The 19,167-nt window shown below is 47.2% G+C and overlaps 1 protein-coding gene across 4 annotated transcripts in view; it reads left to right on the plus strand.

Moving 5' to 3' along the window:
* Positions 1 to 19,167, plus strand: part of LOC138267357 (dipeptidase 2-like) — a 527,669-nt gene that overhangs the window by 412,657 nt on the left and 95,845 nt on the right. For all 4 annotated transcript variants that reach the window (XM_069216259.1, XM_069216257.1, XM_069216255.1 and 1 more), the window contains one exon: positions 16,278 to 16,419. In XM_069216259.1, the coding sequence (XP_069072360.1) occupies positions 16,278 to 16,419 (142 nt within the window). The remainder of the gene's footprint in view (positions 1 to 16,277; positions 16,420 to 19,167) is intronic.

The raw sequence follows: 19,167 nt of genomic DNA on the forward strand, positions 1-19,167 counted from the left end.
TGAAGGTTCTCCTACAGAACATAAAAGCTAAAATAAAAAAATATTGAAATTGAGGTGAAAAAAAGCCGGTTTCTTTAATAACTTTTTCCAGATATTTGAAAGCAATATACTGTTACATCTGCTAGACTCTTCTGGTTGCGGGGATATATAGGGCTTGTAATTTCATCAAGAACCCTATGTACCCAGAGCCAATAAATAAGCTGCACCTTGCAATGGGTTTTCATTGTATGCCGGGTATACAGTAATTCATTTGCTGAAATATACAGAGTGAAAAATAGGTATCAAGGAAACCTTTGTATTTCCAAAATGGATACAAGATAAGATGTTGAGAAGCAGTGGTTATTTGGTCATCTCTGAATTCCGGGGTCCCCAAGCTAGCATGTGAATTACAGGGCATTTCTCAAATAGTCGTGTTTTTATACATTTGGAAGGAAAAAATGTAGAGAAAGACAAGGGGCAATAACACCTGTTCTTCTCGTCTGTGTTCCCCCAAGTCTCCCGAAAAAAATGGCACCTCACTTCCGAGGTTAGGCCTAATGCTCGCCACAGGAAATCCAACATGGACACATCACATTTTTACATTGAAATCTGATGGGTTTTTTTTTACAAGTGCCTAGCTGTGGATTTTGGCCTCTAGCTCATCCGGCACCCAGGAAAACCTAGCACACCTAGATATTTCTGAAAACTAGACACCTAGGGGAACCCAGGATGGGGTAACTTGTTGTGCTTTCACCAAGTTCTGTTACCAAGAATCCTTAGCAAACCTCAACATTTGGCAAAGAAAAACACTTTTTTTCTCACATTTCGGTGCTGCAAAGTTCTGGAATCTTAGGGGAGTCACAAACCTCCTTCCACTCAGCATTACCCCAGGTTACCTGATAAAAAAAGGTACCTCACTTGTGTGGGTAGGCCTAGTGCCCGCGACAGAAAATGCACCAAAACACTACTTGGACACATAAAAATGATCAAATACAAAACAACATGTTTTTGCGGGGGTTTGATGGTGCACCTGCGTTTTTGGTCATGGACTCAGCAGCCATCTAGGGAAGCCTACCAAACCTAGACATTTCTGAAAACTAGACACCCGAGGGAATCCAGAGAGGTGTGACTTGCATGGATCCCCCAGTGTTTTCTTTCCCAGAATCCTCAGCAAACCTGAAATTTAGCTATACAAATCTCATTTTTCCCACATTTCTGTGTGGGATCACCGCAACAACACACATTTCCTACCATCTAATGTTCCCCTCAGTTTCCCGATAAAAATGATACCTCACTTGTGTAGGTGGGCCAAGTGCCTGTGACTGGGAAGAGCCAAAAATATGTCGACATTGAGGGGGAACCAAAGCGGGTCCAAAAGGGCAGTTTGAAAAATGAAAAGTTTTTAGGCTGACAAGTGGATCAAAATTCTTATCGGTATAGATGCAACAATGCTGGGTGGTAGGAATTTTGTCGATTCCTGCAGATTCCGGAAGGTTTCACCACAAAAATGTGGGGAAAATGTGTGATTTCAAGCAAAGTTGGAGGTTTGCAGGGCATTGTGGGTAAGAAAATGATGCGAGGTGCATTTGAAGCACACCACCCTGGACTCACCCAGGTGTTCAGTTTTCAGCTTTGTCTAGGTCTTGTAGATTTTTCTAGATGGCAGTGTCCCAAAGTCCAAAAAGTGCAGCCCTCACTATTCCAAGTGGGACGATTTTGAGAGTTAGACAAGCTCTCATGGCCCAAATGTAAAACCAAAACCCAAAATAATCAAATATCCTCTTGCTTGCCATTGGGATAAGATCTTTTAGTATGTTGGGGAGAGATGAAAGACTGTTACCCTTTCAGTGGGAGTGGGGGCATAACCATGCCCATACTGGTTGGTAGCCACCACTCACTATTTTTTTTTTAATTCCCTGGAATCTAGTAGGCTTTCTGTCCCCCGGGGAGTGGATATTGGGTAATTGCCCCATCTGCCCACTGGTGGGCAGAACAGCTTTGTCCCCATTTATTTAAATAAATTCTTCCCTGGTCTCTGGTGGGTTTTCTGTCCCCTCTTGGGTGCAGATTGGCCTTACAAAAATAGGCCAGTCTGCCCCTAAAGGGAGCAGAAATGGCCAACAGTACTGTGCCCCCATAGGGAGTGACCCTTGCCCAAAGGGCTGCCCCCCAAACAAAACACAAACACACACCAATCCCTTATGCCTAAGTGGTTTCTGCCCACCCCCAGGGGCAGATCAGCCTAATGAAAATAGGCTGATCTGTCCCCAAGAGGGGCAGAAATGGCCTAAAATAAATGTGCCCCCCCAGGGGAGTGACCCTTACCTAAGGGGTCACTCCCAATCTGTAAAAAAAATGAATAAACCCTGGTACCTGGGGGTTTCTGCCCCCCTTGGGGCCTAATTAAAATGGCAAGTGTCGCTTGCCTAGGCCAGAAATGGCCTAAAATAAAATTACCCCCACGAAGGCAACCCTTTCCTAAGGGGTCACTCCCATTGCGTAAAAGTGGCGCAAGAAAAACAAATCCCTGGTGTCTAGTGGTTTCTGCCCCCCCTTGGGGGCAGATTGGCCTAAGAAAAATAGGCTGATCTGCCCCCAGGTGGGAAGAAACGGCCTAAAATAAAATTAGTCCCCAGGGGAGTGATCCTTGCCTAACGAGTTGTTCCACTTTAGTGAAATTATCGTTAAAATAAATCCCTGGTGCCTAGTAGTTTCTGCCCCCCTGGAGGGCAGATCGGCCCAATTAAAATAGGCCGAACTACCCCCAAGGGGGGGGGGGGGGGCAGAAAATGCCTAATTAATAATTGCACCCAGGGGGTAGGGGGGTTGGAAGGGGAACAGATTCCCCTTCCCTCCCTGCCCAGGGGAGAGGGGTGGGAGTCCTAGGGGGGAAGCACTAGCACTCCCGCCGTGGGCCGGTTCCAGGACAAGCGGGTCACTTCCTTGGCACATGCCAACCATGGCTGAGAGCGAGACCAGCTCGTCCAGGGCACCCGAGGGGTTAACATGTCATGTGTGATATAAAATGTGAAGTCAGAAGCAGTGTATGCAGAGTGCAATTTATGGTTAGCTCGATAAATATCAGTATTTTTTGTTTTTAAACACTAGTTTTTATCTTATTTCAACACCTACTTTAACATCACTTCAAACTTTGTTTTTTCACTGAATTTCTATGTTCTTTAATATAGCTAAGAACTTATTACCATACCCAACTATGACAACACTTTAACATTTGTTTTTTTTGGGTTAATTTCTGTTTTTTGTTTGGAATATTCAGCCACATCTAGAAAACGACTATATACAGTAGGGGATTGGACATGGAGTCTGGCATCTGATCAGGCCATGTGCCCAAACTCCCTCACAGGCAGCCAACCTGGCCCTCGTCTAAACACCTCTGGTTGTGTGCAGAAGGGACTGGATGCATACTTTAATTTAGTTTTTTGGCGGGGTCATTTTTTATGGTTTACAATACGTTTACTTTCTTGATTACTTTTTAAACTTTATTTTTAACTTTTTGTATGCCTTTTGTTTTTTCCACAAGTCTGTGTTCTGTGTCTAGCTTGTCTTCCATGGCCTATTAAAACATTATGGCCCTAATTACGACCCTGGCATATGGTGTAAAAGTGGCGGTAATACCGCTAACAGGCCAGTGGTAATTACCACCAAATTATGACCATGGCGGTGTTTTTTCCCCGATCGACAGCCACTGTACCACACCGTCCGCCAGGGCGGAAACAACAGCCACCACACCAAAAGCCGCCTACAGCCAGGCAGAAGTCAACGTTCCGCCCACCATATTACAACCTAGGAAACCGCCACTTTTTCAGGGACGGTACCAACAACATCAAAAGCATGGCAGAAATAGAGCTCAGAAGGGAAAGGGCTCACCATTGGAGACACAGGGAACAACCACACCACCATGGATCCCGAGCTGCATGTCTTCCCCATGGTCTTCTACGTGCTGCTCCACCACGAATACTAACGACAGCGAAGACAACGACAGTGAGTACAGCCGCATAGCACACAAGGGAGGGGGAGTAAATGACAGTGACACACTCATTCATAACACCCCCACCCCCAACACCATACACACAATCAGCTGCATTACTAAAACATTTTTACCCTGTACCTCGGATGAATAATGCAAGGACAAATCATTTTAGAAAAAGTGAATGCAATGAGAGCAACACATCAAGATAAATAAGTGAGGCAAGATAATAGATATATACATATGTACATAAAAAGGGACACAGCCCAGTCTACAACGTACGTTGTCCACATGACTACAGGCCATATTCCAAGGCCACACATGGCACCTGCCTCAACACGGAGAGAACACTGCAGGGGCATCAGTTTGGAAATAGGCAGGCACCTCAGGGGGACAGGAGAAGGGGGGCACCTCAGCCGGCAGATGGAACAAGACCACTGGCTCTGGAGGGGGCAAAATGCCCTATGCTCTTGATCGTGGGGAGGCTGGGGTTGGTGGGTATCTTAGCACTGGTTCTGGAGGGGGCATTGTGCCCTGTGCTCTTGATCCTGGGGAGTGTAAGGTCACAGTCTTTTAGGTGTCATACTCACTGGATTTACAGGGGGCAGGCCGCACAGCAGCCCATGGAGGCAGGACTACATACCGTCCGCCGGCGGTGATGGCTGCTCAATGGTGGTGGTGCTGCTGCTGGTGGGGGAGGATCCTGCCCATCCCCTCCAGCCTCAGATGGCTGCTCAGTAGTGGTGGAGGTGGTGGTGCCTGCTGGTGGTGGGGGAGGCTCCTGCCCATCCCCTGCAGCCTTGGACGGCTGCTCAGTGGGGGTGGTGGTGGTGGTGCTGCTGGTGGGGGGAGGCTCCTGCCCATCCCCTGCAGCCTCGGACAGCTGCTCAGTGGTAGTGATGGTGGTGCTGCTGGTGGTGGTGGGGGGAGGCTCCTACCCATCCCCTGCAGCCTCAGACGGCTGCTCAGTGGTAGTGGTGGTGGTGGTGCTGTTGCTGCTGCTGATGGTGGGGGGAGGTTCCTGCCCATCCCCTGCAGCCTCGGATGGCTGCTCAGTGGTAGTGGTGCTGCTGCTGCTGGTGGGGGAAGCTCATGCCCATCCCCTGCAGCCTTGGACGGCTGCTCAACGGTGGTGGTGGTACTGCTGCTGCTGCTGGTGGGGGGAGGCTCCTGCCCATCCTCTGCAGCCTCAGACGGCTGCTCAGTGGTAGTGGTGGTGGTGCTGCTGCTGCTGGTGGGGGGAGGCTCCTGCCCATCCCCTGCATCCTCGGATGGCTGCTCAGTGGTGGTGGTTGTGGTGGTGCTGCTGCTGCTGGTGGGGTGGGGTGGGAGGTTCCTGCCCATCCCCTTCAGCCTCGGATGGCTGCTCAGTGGTAGTGGTGCTGCTGCTGCTGGTGGAGGAGGCTCATGCCAATCCCCTGCAGCCTCGGACGGCTGCTCAATGGTGTTGGTGGTGCTGCTGCTGCTGCTGCTGGTGGGGGAGGCTCCTGCCCATTCGCAACAGCCCCGAACGGATGCTCAGTAGTGGTGGTGGTGTTGCTGCTGGTGGGGGGAGGCTCCTGCGCATCCCCTGCAGCCTCAGACGGCTGCTCAGTGGTAATGGTGGTGGTGCTGCTGCTGGTGGGGGGAGGCTCCTGCCCATCCCCTGCAGCCTCGGACGGCTGCTCAGCGGTGGTAGTGGTGGTGCTGCTGCTGCTGGTTGGGGGGGGAGGTTCCTTCCCATCCCCTGCAGCCTCTGATGGCTGCTCAGTGGTAGTGGTGCTGCTGCTGCTGGTGGGGGAGGCTCCTGCCCATCCCCTGCAGCCTCGGATGGCTGCTTGATGGTGGTGGTGGTGGTACTGCTGCTGCTGCTGGTGGGGGGAGGCTCCTGTCCATCCTCTACAGCCTTGGACGGCTGCTCAGTAGTGGTGGTGGTGTTGCTGCTGGTGGGGGGGAGGCTCCTGCCCATCCCCTGCAGCCTCAGACGGCTGCTCAGTGGTGGTGGTGGTGATGCTGCTGCTGGTAGGGGGAGGCTCCTGCCCATCCCCGGCAGCCTCAGATGGCTGCTCAGTGGTGGTAGGGGTGGTGGTGCTGCTGCTGGTTTGGGAGGCTCCTGCCTATCCCCTGCAGCTTCTGAAGGCCTGCTCAATGGTGGTGGTGGTGGTACTGCTGCTGCTGCCGGTGTGGGGAGGCTCCTGCCCATCCCCTGCAGCCTCATACGGCTGCTCAATGGTGGTTGGTGGTGGGGGCTCAGTCACAGTTCCAGACCCAGGCCCCTTCCTCTTCCTGCATGCTGGTGCAGGCTCCTTGCTCCTTCTGGCAGCAGCTGGGGCAGGCTCCTTAGTCTTCCTGGCAGCAGCAGGGGCAGGCTCCTTTAACTTCTTACCAGCTGCTGGGGCAGGCTCCTTAGTCTTCCTGGCTGCAGCTGGGGCAGGTTCCTTAGTCTTCCTGGCAGCAGCTGGGGCAGGCTCTTTGCTCCTTCCAGCAGCTGTGACAGGCTCCTTTCACTTGAGGCTGCCTGGTGCAGGCTCCTTCACCCTCAGGACATGTGCCCTGGATCCTTTCCCACCACAAGTGGGTATGGTGATGACTGGGCCCGTGGACAGGGTGGCTGTGGTGCATGCCTGGGTTTTTGCCATTGCTAAAGCAGATATGATCATTAAAATTATTAATGAATTTTTATGTATGTTGAATAATAACATTTTTAGAAATAAAAAAAAATAATGTACACGTTTGAAAATGTGCCCTTGGAGAGCGATCACCAAGATTCCCATATGTACTAATAAAATGAATAACATGTATGAAATATAGAAAAACATATTGAATAATGTAGTAGTATGTCATATTGAGATATATAACATATGTTTTGCATTACATTGTGGAGTTAAGTTAGCCGAAGTTGTGGCCTAGTCTTGCCAGGCCTCATGCAGAAGCTGCATTATTAATGCAATGTAGAGAAGCTAATGTGCTGGACTGACCATGAACAGCTCATTGTTTAATAAAATCTGCTCAGCAAAATTCCAATGCGTGAACCGATGAACAGGAGATGACGGAATAAAAGTTTGTAACCAAATTGGTGTAAAGCAGATGAGATGTACTTTCCCAGGACTCAAACAATGGAGACACTGACTTTCGCTACCTCACGAGCCGGATGATGAGGACATCGTGCAGGGAACCAACACCTTGAGAACTGTGTAATATTAGAATTCAGAGATTTGAAAAACTAAGACTATTGGATAGAGTCATAACTGGTGATTAACTGACCAATTAGGAATTGGGGGATAGTCTGGGCAACTTTCATATAATGACATGACAGAAGGGGAGAATTCAGATGTTAGGTGCAGATGTCCAGAGAGAGACCTTATTCCAAAATTGATGTGATGGGGAAGAAGAGATTCGAGATTCTGTCATCGGGCTCATGCTCTTGAGAGCCTGATGAGATGCTGATCGATTGATGACCTGAAGACGAAGACTAACTTCCTTGCTGAGCCATGCCGCGGATAGGGAGCTATGACAATGTGACTAAACTACCTTGTTCCTTTCTTTCTAGGTACCAACTGCGCTGTTTTATAGTTTTTCTCTTAAGCCAGATGTTTTTCCAAATTTATGTTTTAAACTGTTTGCGCATGAAGTCGACATGCTAATGCTAATCTGGGTTAGGTAGGTTCTTATTATTCTGAGACGTTGACATGTACAGTGACAAATGAATGATGGACTGATTTGTTGAACTCTGCTACTAATGTTAACATATTCATCGTTATTGGTTTATGTTGAAGCATTAAAATTCATGTTTTCTCAAGTTCTGATTAGGTTATGTTATTGGTGGGCACTAATGAATTAATCTTGAGTTGATTTGAATAAAGTTCAAGTTTGATTTAACCTCAACTTAGAATTATAACTAATAGGGAAATAAAATTGTTAATATGTATATTGAAGTTGTGGTTTTTCATGAATGTTGACGTTATTAACTACTGAGTAATGTTTTGCTTATTGGTTATTGGTTTGTGTATTGATTATTGATGCACATTGGTTATACCGTAGCTAGGATACTCCATGCGAATCAAAAGGTTCATCAATGTATACGCGTCCCCTTTATAGTTTACTTATTAACGATTGGGCACGCTGACATCACCCTGGCCAGACGAGCAGGACAGGGGGAGGGGTAGGGAAGAGGTCAATGGTGGATAGGAAAAGTTTTTAGGGACACTGGGGCAGGTAGAGGGAGAAGGTTTGGGAGTGGAGGAAGAGGGAGTGGTTGTAGGAAATGTCTGCTGATTTTGGGTGCAGGTGCATGGGCTGGATGCTGTTGTGAGGTGGATGGCTGTTGGGCATCAGACAGCTTGCTTTTGTGTACCTTGGAAGTTGGGGGACAGACACAGTGGGAGAGGAAACAGGGGACATGTGCATGGCTGTTGTGGAAGTGTCTGCCAGGGAGGTGTGTGTTCTTCTAGGTGTGGTGGTGATGCTGGTAGTGGATGATGGTGTATTGCATGCAGGTGTGAGTGTAGATGGAACTGGGCGGGAGGTGGAGGTGGAGAAGGACACAGTGGAAATTGCAGATGTTGCAATGTCTGCATCTGGATGGTGGTTGTGGGATAAAGTGTGGTGCTTGTGTTTGCCTGAGCCACTCTTGTGTGTTGTCTTGTGTGTATGCTCGTCTGCCTGTGTGCTTGGGATAGGTCAGGGTTGAGGAGAATGGGATGGGGAAGAGGAAGTTGGAGGGGGGGGGGGACAGGGACATTGGCTGCCATCCGAGGCCAGAGCCTGGATTGATCTCTGTTGGGCAGTGTGAATGCCCTTCAGGAATGCATTAGTCTGTTGCATCTGGGCTGCCAGCCCCTGGATGGCATTTACAATGGTTCACTGTCCTACAGAGATGGATCTCAGGAGGTCAATAGCCTCCTCACCCATGGCAGCAGGGCTCTCTGGGGCAGGGCCTGAGGTGCCTGGTGTGAAGGAGATGCCCACCCTCCTGGGTGAGCGGGCACGGGCAACTCGATGAGGGGCTGCTGGGAGGGCAGTGCTGGTACGGGGGTGGGGCTGTACCTGTAGCTGGGGTGGTCACAGAGGTGTCCGCCACCACTACCAGGGATCTTCCATCAGAAGAGGTATCTGTGTCAGAACTGTCCCCTCCAGTCTCCGCCATGGTGCTCCCCTTACCCTCCGTCCCAGTGTTGGTGGACTCTGCCTCCTGGGTCCTGTAGGATGCAGCTCCCTCTGTCGCCGGTGCCTCTGCTCCTCCGCCAGATGATACTAATGCACATAAAGGCAGTGTGACAAAACAAGAAGGGGGGGGAGAGACAAAGCATACATTTGGTCAATGGCTGCACCAACACCGCCGTTGGCATACACAGCACACTCACACACAGGGAACAGGCCTACGCACTATGCATTGCACTACCAGTGATATTGCTAGCCACCAAGGCATGGGGAGGTGCACACACCCGCAAATCCAGCACACCTGTGTCCCACACAGCCCTGACCAGTAGTGGATGCCTACGAGCTAGGTAGCAGAACTATCCCTTCAAAACCTTAGCTACCAGGGGACCTACTCTGCAATGTCAGGCATGGCCTAGGGGCACCCACTGACACACATCCACCACCTGGATACCACCCCACCAGGCATTAGTAGTAATGATGGGCACTATACTCGCCCCCTTGTGGCTGCTGCAATGCCCTCAAGCGCCCATCCAGCTCTGGATGGACCACTGCCAGTATGCGGCCCATCAGGGGGGTCAGGGTTTGACGGCCACCCCTTCCTCGTTGGGAGGCCATCCCCAGCTGGGCTTCCACAGTCTTCCGTGCCCAGCGTCTCAGGTCCTCCCAACGTTTCCGACAGTGGGTGCTCCCCCTGCCGTAGACCCCTAGGGTCCGCACGGCCTTGGCGATGGCACGCCATATACCCTTCTTTTGATGGTCGCTGACCTGCAGAGGAAATACACACAGGAAAATAGTATTAGTCTAGCAGTCTTGCCTGTTACACTCATGGCCCACCATACCCCTTCACACCACCATTTGCACACACATGGCCCAGCACACAACCTGTATGCCGCCCAGGGGACATCCACCCACCACCCTTACATGGTGCCTTCACACCCCACTCCATACATTCATGCCACATGCATCATGCCCACAGTGTACTCATCTGTTGGTCTGGAGGCCCATACAACAGTCTGTACTCGGGTAGGACCCCATCCACCAGTCTCTCCATCTCCACCGAATTGAAGGCAGGGGACCTTTCCCAAGTCACACACGTCCATGGCAGGTTCCAGGCACAAGTATGCAGTGTAGGTCCTCTCCTGTTGAAGATCAGGTAGCAAGTGAGGAATATGATAGAAAATGGCAGTCACATCTGTGGTGGTGCATACCGTCACCGCCAGTGTAGATCACCATTGGCCACTGTAACCCAGAGGGCCCAATGTTACCCAATGAGGAGTTGCACGGCGGTTTCCGACCACCTCCAGCATCGGCGCACAACGTCAGCGGAATTACCTCACTTCCACCTGTCCATCCACACAGGACATGTGGACGCCACTTCAGGGGTGGGGGCAAGCCCTGGATAATTGCTGCGACACTGTTTAAATGTAGTCATATTGGACAATTCACACTGATCCATTACAAATTAACAGCATGCAATGTTCTGTTGTAGCCCGATTGTTCAGCTTGTGACTGGCTCCTCACTCTTTTGCCCCATAGATTGCTACCGCTGCAGATGAATAAGAGATGGAGACATACCCCTGTGTACAGACCCCTGGTGGACTTGGCAACAATGGAGAACAGGCATATAATACCTATAGACTTGACAGGGCCACAATCACAGAGCTGTGTGCCCAATTGGAGCCTGACCTGATATCTGCTATCCCCCCACTGGGATTCCCCCTCTTGTGCAAGTTCTATCTGTGCTCTATTTCCTGGCAACTGATTCTTTCCAAGTGACAGTGAGCTTGGCAGCAGGAATGTCACAGCCAATATTCTCAATAGTGCCGACAAGAGTGTTGTCTGGGGTGGCACGGTGATCAAAAGAATGATGGATTAAACCCAGATCTATGACTGGGGGTGAGTGTTTGCATTGTTCAGCACTCCGTCCATCATCCTTTTGTTTTGCTAAAGTTGCCCTAAGTGGGAAGGGTATGCCCAGACGTGGGTCCCTTGCTCACTGTGCCACTGGATTCAAGCTAGCCTGGTTGATGAAGGGTGAAACCCTGAAACCGGTCCCAGGATGCTTGTTTCCGGTCCAGGGAGGACTTGGCTTGGCAGTTCGGGCTGGACTGTTCCAATGAGGATCAGGGTCAAGACTGATTTGCATATGGCTGGGTCCAAACTGGGGTGGCATGGTGAGCAAAAGAACGATGGATTAAACCCAGATCTGTGACTGGGGGTGAGTGTTTGCATTGTTTAGCACTCCGTCCATCATCCTTTTGTTTTGCTAAAGAGTGTTGTCTGCCCTGATTAAACATGTGCAGCTACATTGTATTTCCCCAGATGGAAGATTTGGCCACAATGAAGGCCCAGTTCAATGCAATGGGACATATCCCCAACAAAATATGGGTGATTGATTGAACACATATTGCATTTGTCCCCCTGTCAAAATGAAAAGGTGTACAGAAATCGTAAGAGTTTCCACTCTATGAATGTACAGATGGTGTGCTTGGCGGACCAGTACATCTCCAACGTCAATGCTAAGTATCCTGGGTCGGTGCATGATGCCTTTTTCCTGAGGAATAGCAGCACTCCAAATGTGATGGGCCAACTACAGAGGCACAGGGTGTGGCTAATAGGTGAGCCCTGGTCCCCACCCAGTATATGTTGGTGTATGGTATGCTGTGAACCATATGGGATAGTGTGTGGCTAAATGTTGTCCATCAATATTTGCAGGTGACTCTGGCTACCTCAACCTAGCTTGGCTGCTGACCCCTGTGAGGAATGCCAGGATAAGGGCAGAAGTACGTTACAATGAGGCACATGGGCGAATCAGAAGGATTATAGAAAGGACCTTTGGCCTCCTTAAGGACAGGTTCCGGTGCCTCCATCTAACAGGTGGATCCCTGTGCTACTCACCCAAGAAGGTCTGCCAGATAACAGTGGCATGTTGCACAGCCTTGCCCTGAGACACCATGTGGCTTTTCTGCAGGAGGAGGAGGCTAGAGATGCCCGTGTGGCAGCAGTGGGCCCTGTGGACAGTGAGGATGAGGAGGCAGAGGATGAGGACAAAAGAACAGCATTCATCAGACAGTCCTTCCAATGACAAACAGGTAAGACAGTGTAACTTCACATTTCATTGTAATTATTTTTAATTTCTGTGGCACTGGCATGCTGTTGTTTCCCACTTCTATGCCCACTTACTGTACCCTTTGGCAATTCATTTTCCAGATGTTGGTGCCTCACAATAGTTCCTGGTGTGATCACTGCAGCCAGCTACAGGTCATTAACATACTGTACAGTTGAATTGCATTGTTTGAACCTGGTTAAATGAATAAATATTTTTAAAAATTGACATACTCCATGCGTCTATTTTTTCCAAGGGTGTTATTGAAGTACTAAGAAAAATATGGGTAAGTGCAATGGGATAGGGTGATGATGGAGGAAAGTCCAGGGTATTGTTCCAGTCTATTTGTAGCACGGATGCATTGTTCAAGGGAACATAGAAAGGGGAGCAATGGCAGTTCAAGGTGGACAGGGTGACTGTGTGGGACACAAGAATGACAATCAGGAGAGTCTCATTTCCTGGAGGGGGTCTAGGCAAGTGTCTCTGGCTTCAGTCTGGATCACAGGGAACGTTTGTGGGGTGATCCTCCTCCTGCAGGGGGAGGGGTGCTGGTGGCCTCTTGGTCCTGTGGCGGGTCCTCCTGTCCACTAGCAGCAGCAGAGGTGGAAGGCAGTTCAGATGTCTGGCTAGTGGCAGGGGCCCGTTGTTGTGAGACTGCCTCCCTCATAATATTGGCCATGTCTTCCAGCACCCCTGCTATGGAGACCAGGGTGGTGTTGATCGCCTGCAAGTCCTCCCTGATCCCCTGGCACTGTCCCTCCTGCAGCCGCCTGTTCTCCTGCATATTGTCCAGGATCTGGCTTATTGTGTCCTGGGAATGTTGCTATGCTCCCAGGATCTTGGCGAGTGCCTCCTGGAGAGTCGATTCCCTGGGCCTGTCTTCCCCCTGGCGCACAGCAGTCCTCCCAATTTCCCTGTTGTCCTGTGCCTCTGTCCCCTGAACCGTGTGCCCACTGCCACTGACCCCAGGACCTTGATTGTCTTGGGTATGAGATGTGCCCTGGGGTCCCTGTAGAGGTGGACCCACTGCTGATTGACGTGTTCTGGGGACAGAAGTATGGGTACACGGGGTGGGTGCTGTGGTGGTGTTGCCTTATGGGGGAGGCTCTGTGGTGGTGTGTGACTGGGATGGGTAACTGGATGTACAGAGGACCCTGATGGGCCAGGTTGGTCACCCAGATCCTGAAGTCCAGAGTTGCTATCATCACTGTGGGCCTCTTCTGTTGGGGGACTGGACATATTGCTGGCACCTCCTCTCCGCTCTCATTTGCTGGGGTACCTGTGAGGATGTAAATACTGTGTTATTGCTTCTGTGTCTGATATATTTGCATCCGTGGCTTGCCCTCTTTGGTTGTATTTGCCCTGGCAGTTTTCACTTGTGTACGTTGGTATGTGGTGGGATAGCTGATCCTCTCTACTGTGCATGCTTTATTGATAGGTGTCCATGCAGGGCTGTGAGTGGTGTCCATGCATTGGTGGTCGTGGTGTCTATCTCGTGCCAATGGTTTGTAATGGTAAAGTGTTGTAGGTAATGTGGGTGGGTGTTTTATAGTGGTGTGGGTGTGGTGTGTGTATGGGTGTCAGGTGTGTGTTGTTTGAATTGTTCAATGTGGTGTTGTTTTGTTTGAGTGTGTGTATTTTGAGCGTGGCGGTGTGTTCCCATGGAGTATTGCACAGTCTTTCCCCTATCCAGCACCAGGTTGCACAAAGAGCATGTAACCTCTTGTGCATGTATTTTGGGGGCCCAGTGGATGTTTCGAATAACTGACACACCACTGGTCATTTCTCAGGCCTCGATTGAGGTGCTGCAGAGGTGAATGGAATAATATCATTTTCTGAAGCTGCACCTGTGAGTACAGGTCATCTAGACTAAAGAGATTGCATCTAATGCCCTCTGTTCTTTTTTCTGTTAGTTTTCCATTTTGGTGGGATTAACTATATTCAGGAATAATTTTGGCCAAGATGAATATCTGGAGAAGTTAATGAGGACCCTCCTGAATCAATGGTGTAGGAGGTCTTCCGTGCTCCTGAAGAAGAGTAGACAGAATCTACCAAAACTGTAAATGTATGTGAGAGACTTTAGCCATGAGCCAAAAACAATATCTTTTCAGAACTTCCTGAATACTCAAACCCTTAAGGGCACTGCAGCCCGCTAGGTTAGTATGGCAAAACAGTAACATGATGAAGAGGTGGGACCTTCTACATTTTACGGAGACTTAAGGCTAGAGCTACTGTTCAAGCAGATATTCTTAGTTCACAACACAGAGATGCAAACAGTTCATACGTAGAGATGCAAACAGTTCATACGTAAGGACTGACTGGGCTGTTGCACATTGACTGTTGAAAATTATTGTCTGTTCAAGTGCCGCAGATCATGAAAGCAAGTGGCTGATCATGAAGCCATGTGGAAAAAAATTTGTTTTTCCCTGAAATTCTGATGCTGTTTTCTTCTTATTTTTCAATTAATCCCCCCCACAAAAAAGACAACATTAAAAATGTTCAAAACTGCCCAAAGAGCAAAGGTTTTTGTAGAACCACCTTGTTTTGTTAAAGGATAGAACAAATTACATTGTTTGTCATGTCTGTCTCTTAATGTTAATATAGCCTCACAGCCCAATATATTAGGCAATACTAACCATTAAAGGCAAATATTAGTCTTATAGCCCCAACTTCAAAACAAGAAATACCTATATCAAGGGAGTGAGCCTTTGTCGGCTGGAATAGCGAGGTCCTGTGGACTATAAGGCCATTAGAAGATTCCACCCCATGAGGGTATAATGTTCTAAAATAACTTTACAGTCTGCTGGTTTTGGCTATCCCACTAAATAAAGGCCACTTCCAGTGCTGGAGGCCTGAAAAAATCATTACAGACCTTCGTCAATGCACAGCAGGGGACTGACCACAGCAACCAACCCGCCCCCTCCCAATTGTGAAATCACATTTATTTTACCAGTTCTGAAAAAAAGACAGAATGATCTGTTATTGATGCATTTAACTTTTTTATTTGCTTGAGAAGATTAATATTCTGCAAATATATCCAGCACTATGAATGATGAGAAATAACAGTTAAGATCTCTTTTCCACATTATAAAAGGTTTGAAATTACTGGTAAGTATATATTTTCACAAAAAAACAAAGATTAAAGTGACATAATTAGGTTTGCAAATAAGCTCTAACACTTATTATAAGGAAATTAGATTCACTGACAAAAATTAAAGGATAAACTGGTTAAAGTTAGGTGTTGGAATAAGATAAGAACTTATGTTTAATAAATAAAACTAACAATGAAATTGCCCACTTATATTTTAGAGAATGAATTGTGACTTGTTCCCTTATCATGCACTGCTTGACCTCATATTTTTCATCACTCATGAAATGTTAAATGACATATTGGTGACATAACAGATGACTTTGGCCAGGCCCTGTAGTGTAGCCACCAACCTCCAGCTGTACCCTACAATTCAGATATCTGTAACTTTTAACCCCTTCATGCCCCACCCACGTTCTCATTTAAATGCTGATTTCTCAAAAACAGCTGAACGGATTTACGCCAAATCACAAAAGCACAGATCTATAACTTGTTGCCAAATTTGCTATAATTATGTTCAACTGTTTTTTTCTGTATTGGAGAGAAATTTTCCTATAGCAAGTAATGATGTATTAGCAAAACAAAATAGCTCTTCCTATTAAAACTTTGCCATAACTATAATTACTTAGTGGTGACTGTAAATAAGTAAGAAGTATATATTTAATCATTTTATATAGCACATACATACTTGTTAATCAATGGGAGTTCGGGGATGACATGAGAGTGTTCACCAAGTGGGTATTTTACAAATTTTAATTGTATGTTTCACATATTATCAGTTTTCAGTGGGGAAAGTAGAACATTATCTTCTTCCAACAATGGCTGGTAATGATTTTTTTCTGAAATAGTTTCACAGGTTTTAAATGTCAAACGTGTTTAGCTTAAAAAAGCTGTACAATTAAATTTGCCTTACCCTTTGATTAGGTTGCATTTGACTCTACAGTTAAGATCTTCATTGTTCTTTATTTCAAAACTAGGTATTGAGAAAAGTAAGAAGATAGCTTGTCTGATTGGCATCGAGGGAGGACATTCCATTGACAGCAGTCTAGCGACCCTGCGGATGTACTATGACCTGGGTGTTCGGTATATGTCCTTAACACACACCTGTAATACGCCCTGGTAAAATACATATATCCCTTACTTCCAATTCTTATGGAGTTAATGTAATTAATATTATTGTAGTCTTGATGACATAGTAAACTGGGTTTCAGTGGGCTGTAGTAATGAACGAATCACTTAAATTGTGAATAGACCATTCATATTGGAAAACACTATGCAAGTATGTTTTTTTTACAGCAGGGCATTCGCCACCTTCTTGGTCTCATGGACAGATTTAGGTCTGTAATTTTAATCCTCAGCCAGAGGAACTTTTGATTAAAAGATGTAGAATGTTATTGCTTTCCCCACGGTGTTCCCTGCAGGAAATTATTTGGTGGTATGGAGTGGGGGGAATCCTGCAATCAATTGGCACACATGTGGATCTGGTCTGTGTCTTTGATTGTCTTTGCAGGGTATTAGGTGGTAAGCAATTGACAAAAAGAATCTGGTAGTGTGAAGCACTTTAAACTGAGGTTTTGAGTGCTTCACCCTAATAAAATCTTCTGCTCGCTATTTATGGATGCACTGTGGGTAGCTGAACCTCAGGGTTGTTAAGCAATAATAAGGTAATGAATAGTATTGTGTATTTGCTGGCTTTATAAATTAGTACTAGTCTGGAACAAGAATTATATTTCTGTCCACCAGAGACAGCTGTGGTGATGTTATCATGAATTTGTTGAGTGGGCCACTTACCAAATGGGTGGACTTGTGCACTTTCTATACGTTCAAAATGAATGCAAGGTAAAGTGGTTGCAGCGCAATGCTTGAGGCTGAGTTTATCTTTTCTGGGCTGATTCGTTCTTTGCCACGGAACCGATGGGCCAAACCCACTGTAACAATTTGTTTCTGTCTCATTATAAATTGGACTGGTCTGTCCACAAATACTATTTTCCCAATTAGTTTAGGTTCATTGTAGCTTTATTATGGTGTTTAGTGCTTCCAGCTCACTGGAAAGTTTCCATAGCCCACTGTTCTGAGTCCCTTTATATATCCATGTCTGGGTTTCCTTTCCCATTATTCCACAATAATTGTATTGTTGTTTGTAACTCACATTTTTCAATTTATCTTGCTTTGTGTCCTCCAAGACTACTCAAGCTCCGTATCCCAGGCTTTCATTTCTTATGGAGAACTTTCTGTCTAGTTCTTCTTTTCCTGGGTTCCTGTTCTGGAGACTAGTCAAAATCATAAGTAAAGTTACCAGCCCAGGGCTGCAGAGTCAATCGTCAGAATCAGCTGTGCATTATGAGAATGGTAATCCTTCCCCCATTACTGAGATACCCACTGTTGCCCCTTGTGATAACTTACTTGCTAGCAGATCTGTTATTCCTTTCAACCCCTTCTATCTAGAAATTCTACCCCAACAGATAAAGCCCCTTGAAAATCAGCAGATGAAATCTCCACATTCTACCTATAAACGTTTTACGGAATTGGTTTCCAGTAACTGCAGAGAATTTAAGAATTCAAATTTGATACATTTTAGGGCAAGGTTTAATATCAGTATGAGGTGGGTGTACAGTGTTACGCATTGCATAACATTGGCTGCTAACATGCACAGCCTCCCATGTGGAACTTCATTTAGTAGTGCATAGTGGGTCAGTTTGACATGTAGTTGAGGTATGGTGCTACATGATGAGGGTGGTGTGGTAATGGTGTGTGAGAGGATGTGAGAAGTGTGTTCCTCAATGAGATGTGATTTGGTAGGATGTGGCAAGAGGTTTAGTGTGAGTTGTGTGATGATATGTAGTATGTTGAATTGGGTGGTCAGGTGAGGTAATTTACATAGTGCTATATGTTTTCTTTAGAGAGGAGTAGAATCGGCTGGTCTCATTTAGTGTTGCTGTCTTCACTATGAGCACACAATGAACATCCTCCCTGTGGGAATTAAATGTAGAATAAATGTAGGCCTGTCTTCTCCCCTCTTACTTTCCTCCATCTCTCCTCACCCTCACGTTCTTCCATGTCTACCTCTCTTCACTCTGTATTAACTCTTCTCGCTATTTTCACTGTCCTTTCCTCACCATCCTCACTTTTTCTTTCTACATTTTCTGCTCTCTCATCAGCGTCTTTTCCCTTCCCTCACACTGCTTTTCTCTCGGTCATTCTCCACCTGTCAAATCTCCTGTTGACCCCTGTACATAATAAAGTGTTAAAGGCTCTTTGTTACTGTGAGCGTCCCTTACCAGAGAAAATGTTGAGAGTCGTGGAAGAATGAGACTTACAACTTTAGAAAGTGAGCAAATAGAAATGCAGAATAAAGTGTGAAAGTGTGGATTCACCCAATTGCTATCAGTGCTTTAAGTGCTCCGTGTACTGTGGGCCAGTGGTAACACTCTGCCTCTTACACAATGAAACCATAGACAATGAAGTGAGGCTACCTGCCAGGCACCAGGGGAAAGAAGCATCCCAGAAAGTGACAGAAAGTCAGAAAGAAAATGGGAAAGGCACAGGTATGGTGAAGAAGGTGAAGCAGAAGAAAATGTGTGGTAGAAATAGAGTTGAGGTAGAGAAATGTGTGAAGTATGATGAGATGTAGTATAAAGAGAGAAATTTGAGGTAGGTAGAAATAAGAGGAGGAAGAGGGAGGCAGAAAAAGAAAAGAGAAGCATAGAGATGGGTAATGTTTTATAGTGACATTCATAGAGTTAGGAATAGGGTGAAGGACATGTAGGAAGAGAGTGAGTGGTGGGATACAGAGAGGGCTCGGATAGAGAGTAGTAAGGCAGAACGATTTGGAGAGAGGCAGAGGTAGACAGGTAGATGGATGAGGTA

Source organism: Pleurodeles waltl, chromosome 12 (genome assembly GCF_031143425.1).
Source record: "Pleurodeles waltl isolate 20211129_DDA chromosome 12, aPleWal1.hap1.20221129, whole genome shotgun sequence".
NCBI classification, from domain to species: Eukaryota; Metazoa; Chordata; class Amphibia; order Caudata; family Salamandridae; genus Pleurodeles; species Pleurodeles waltl.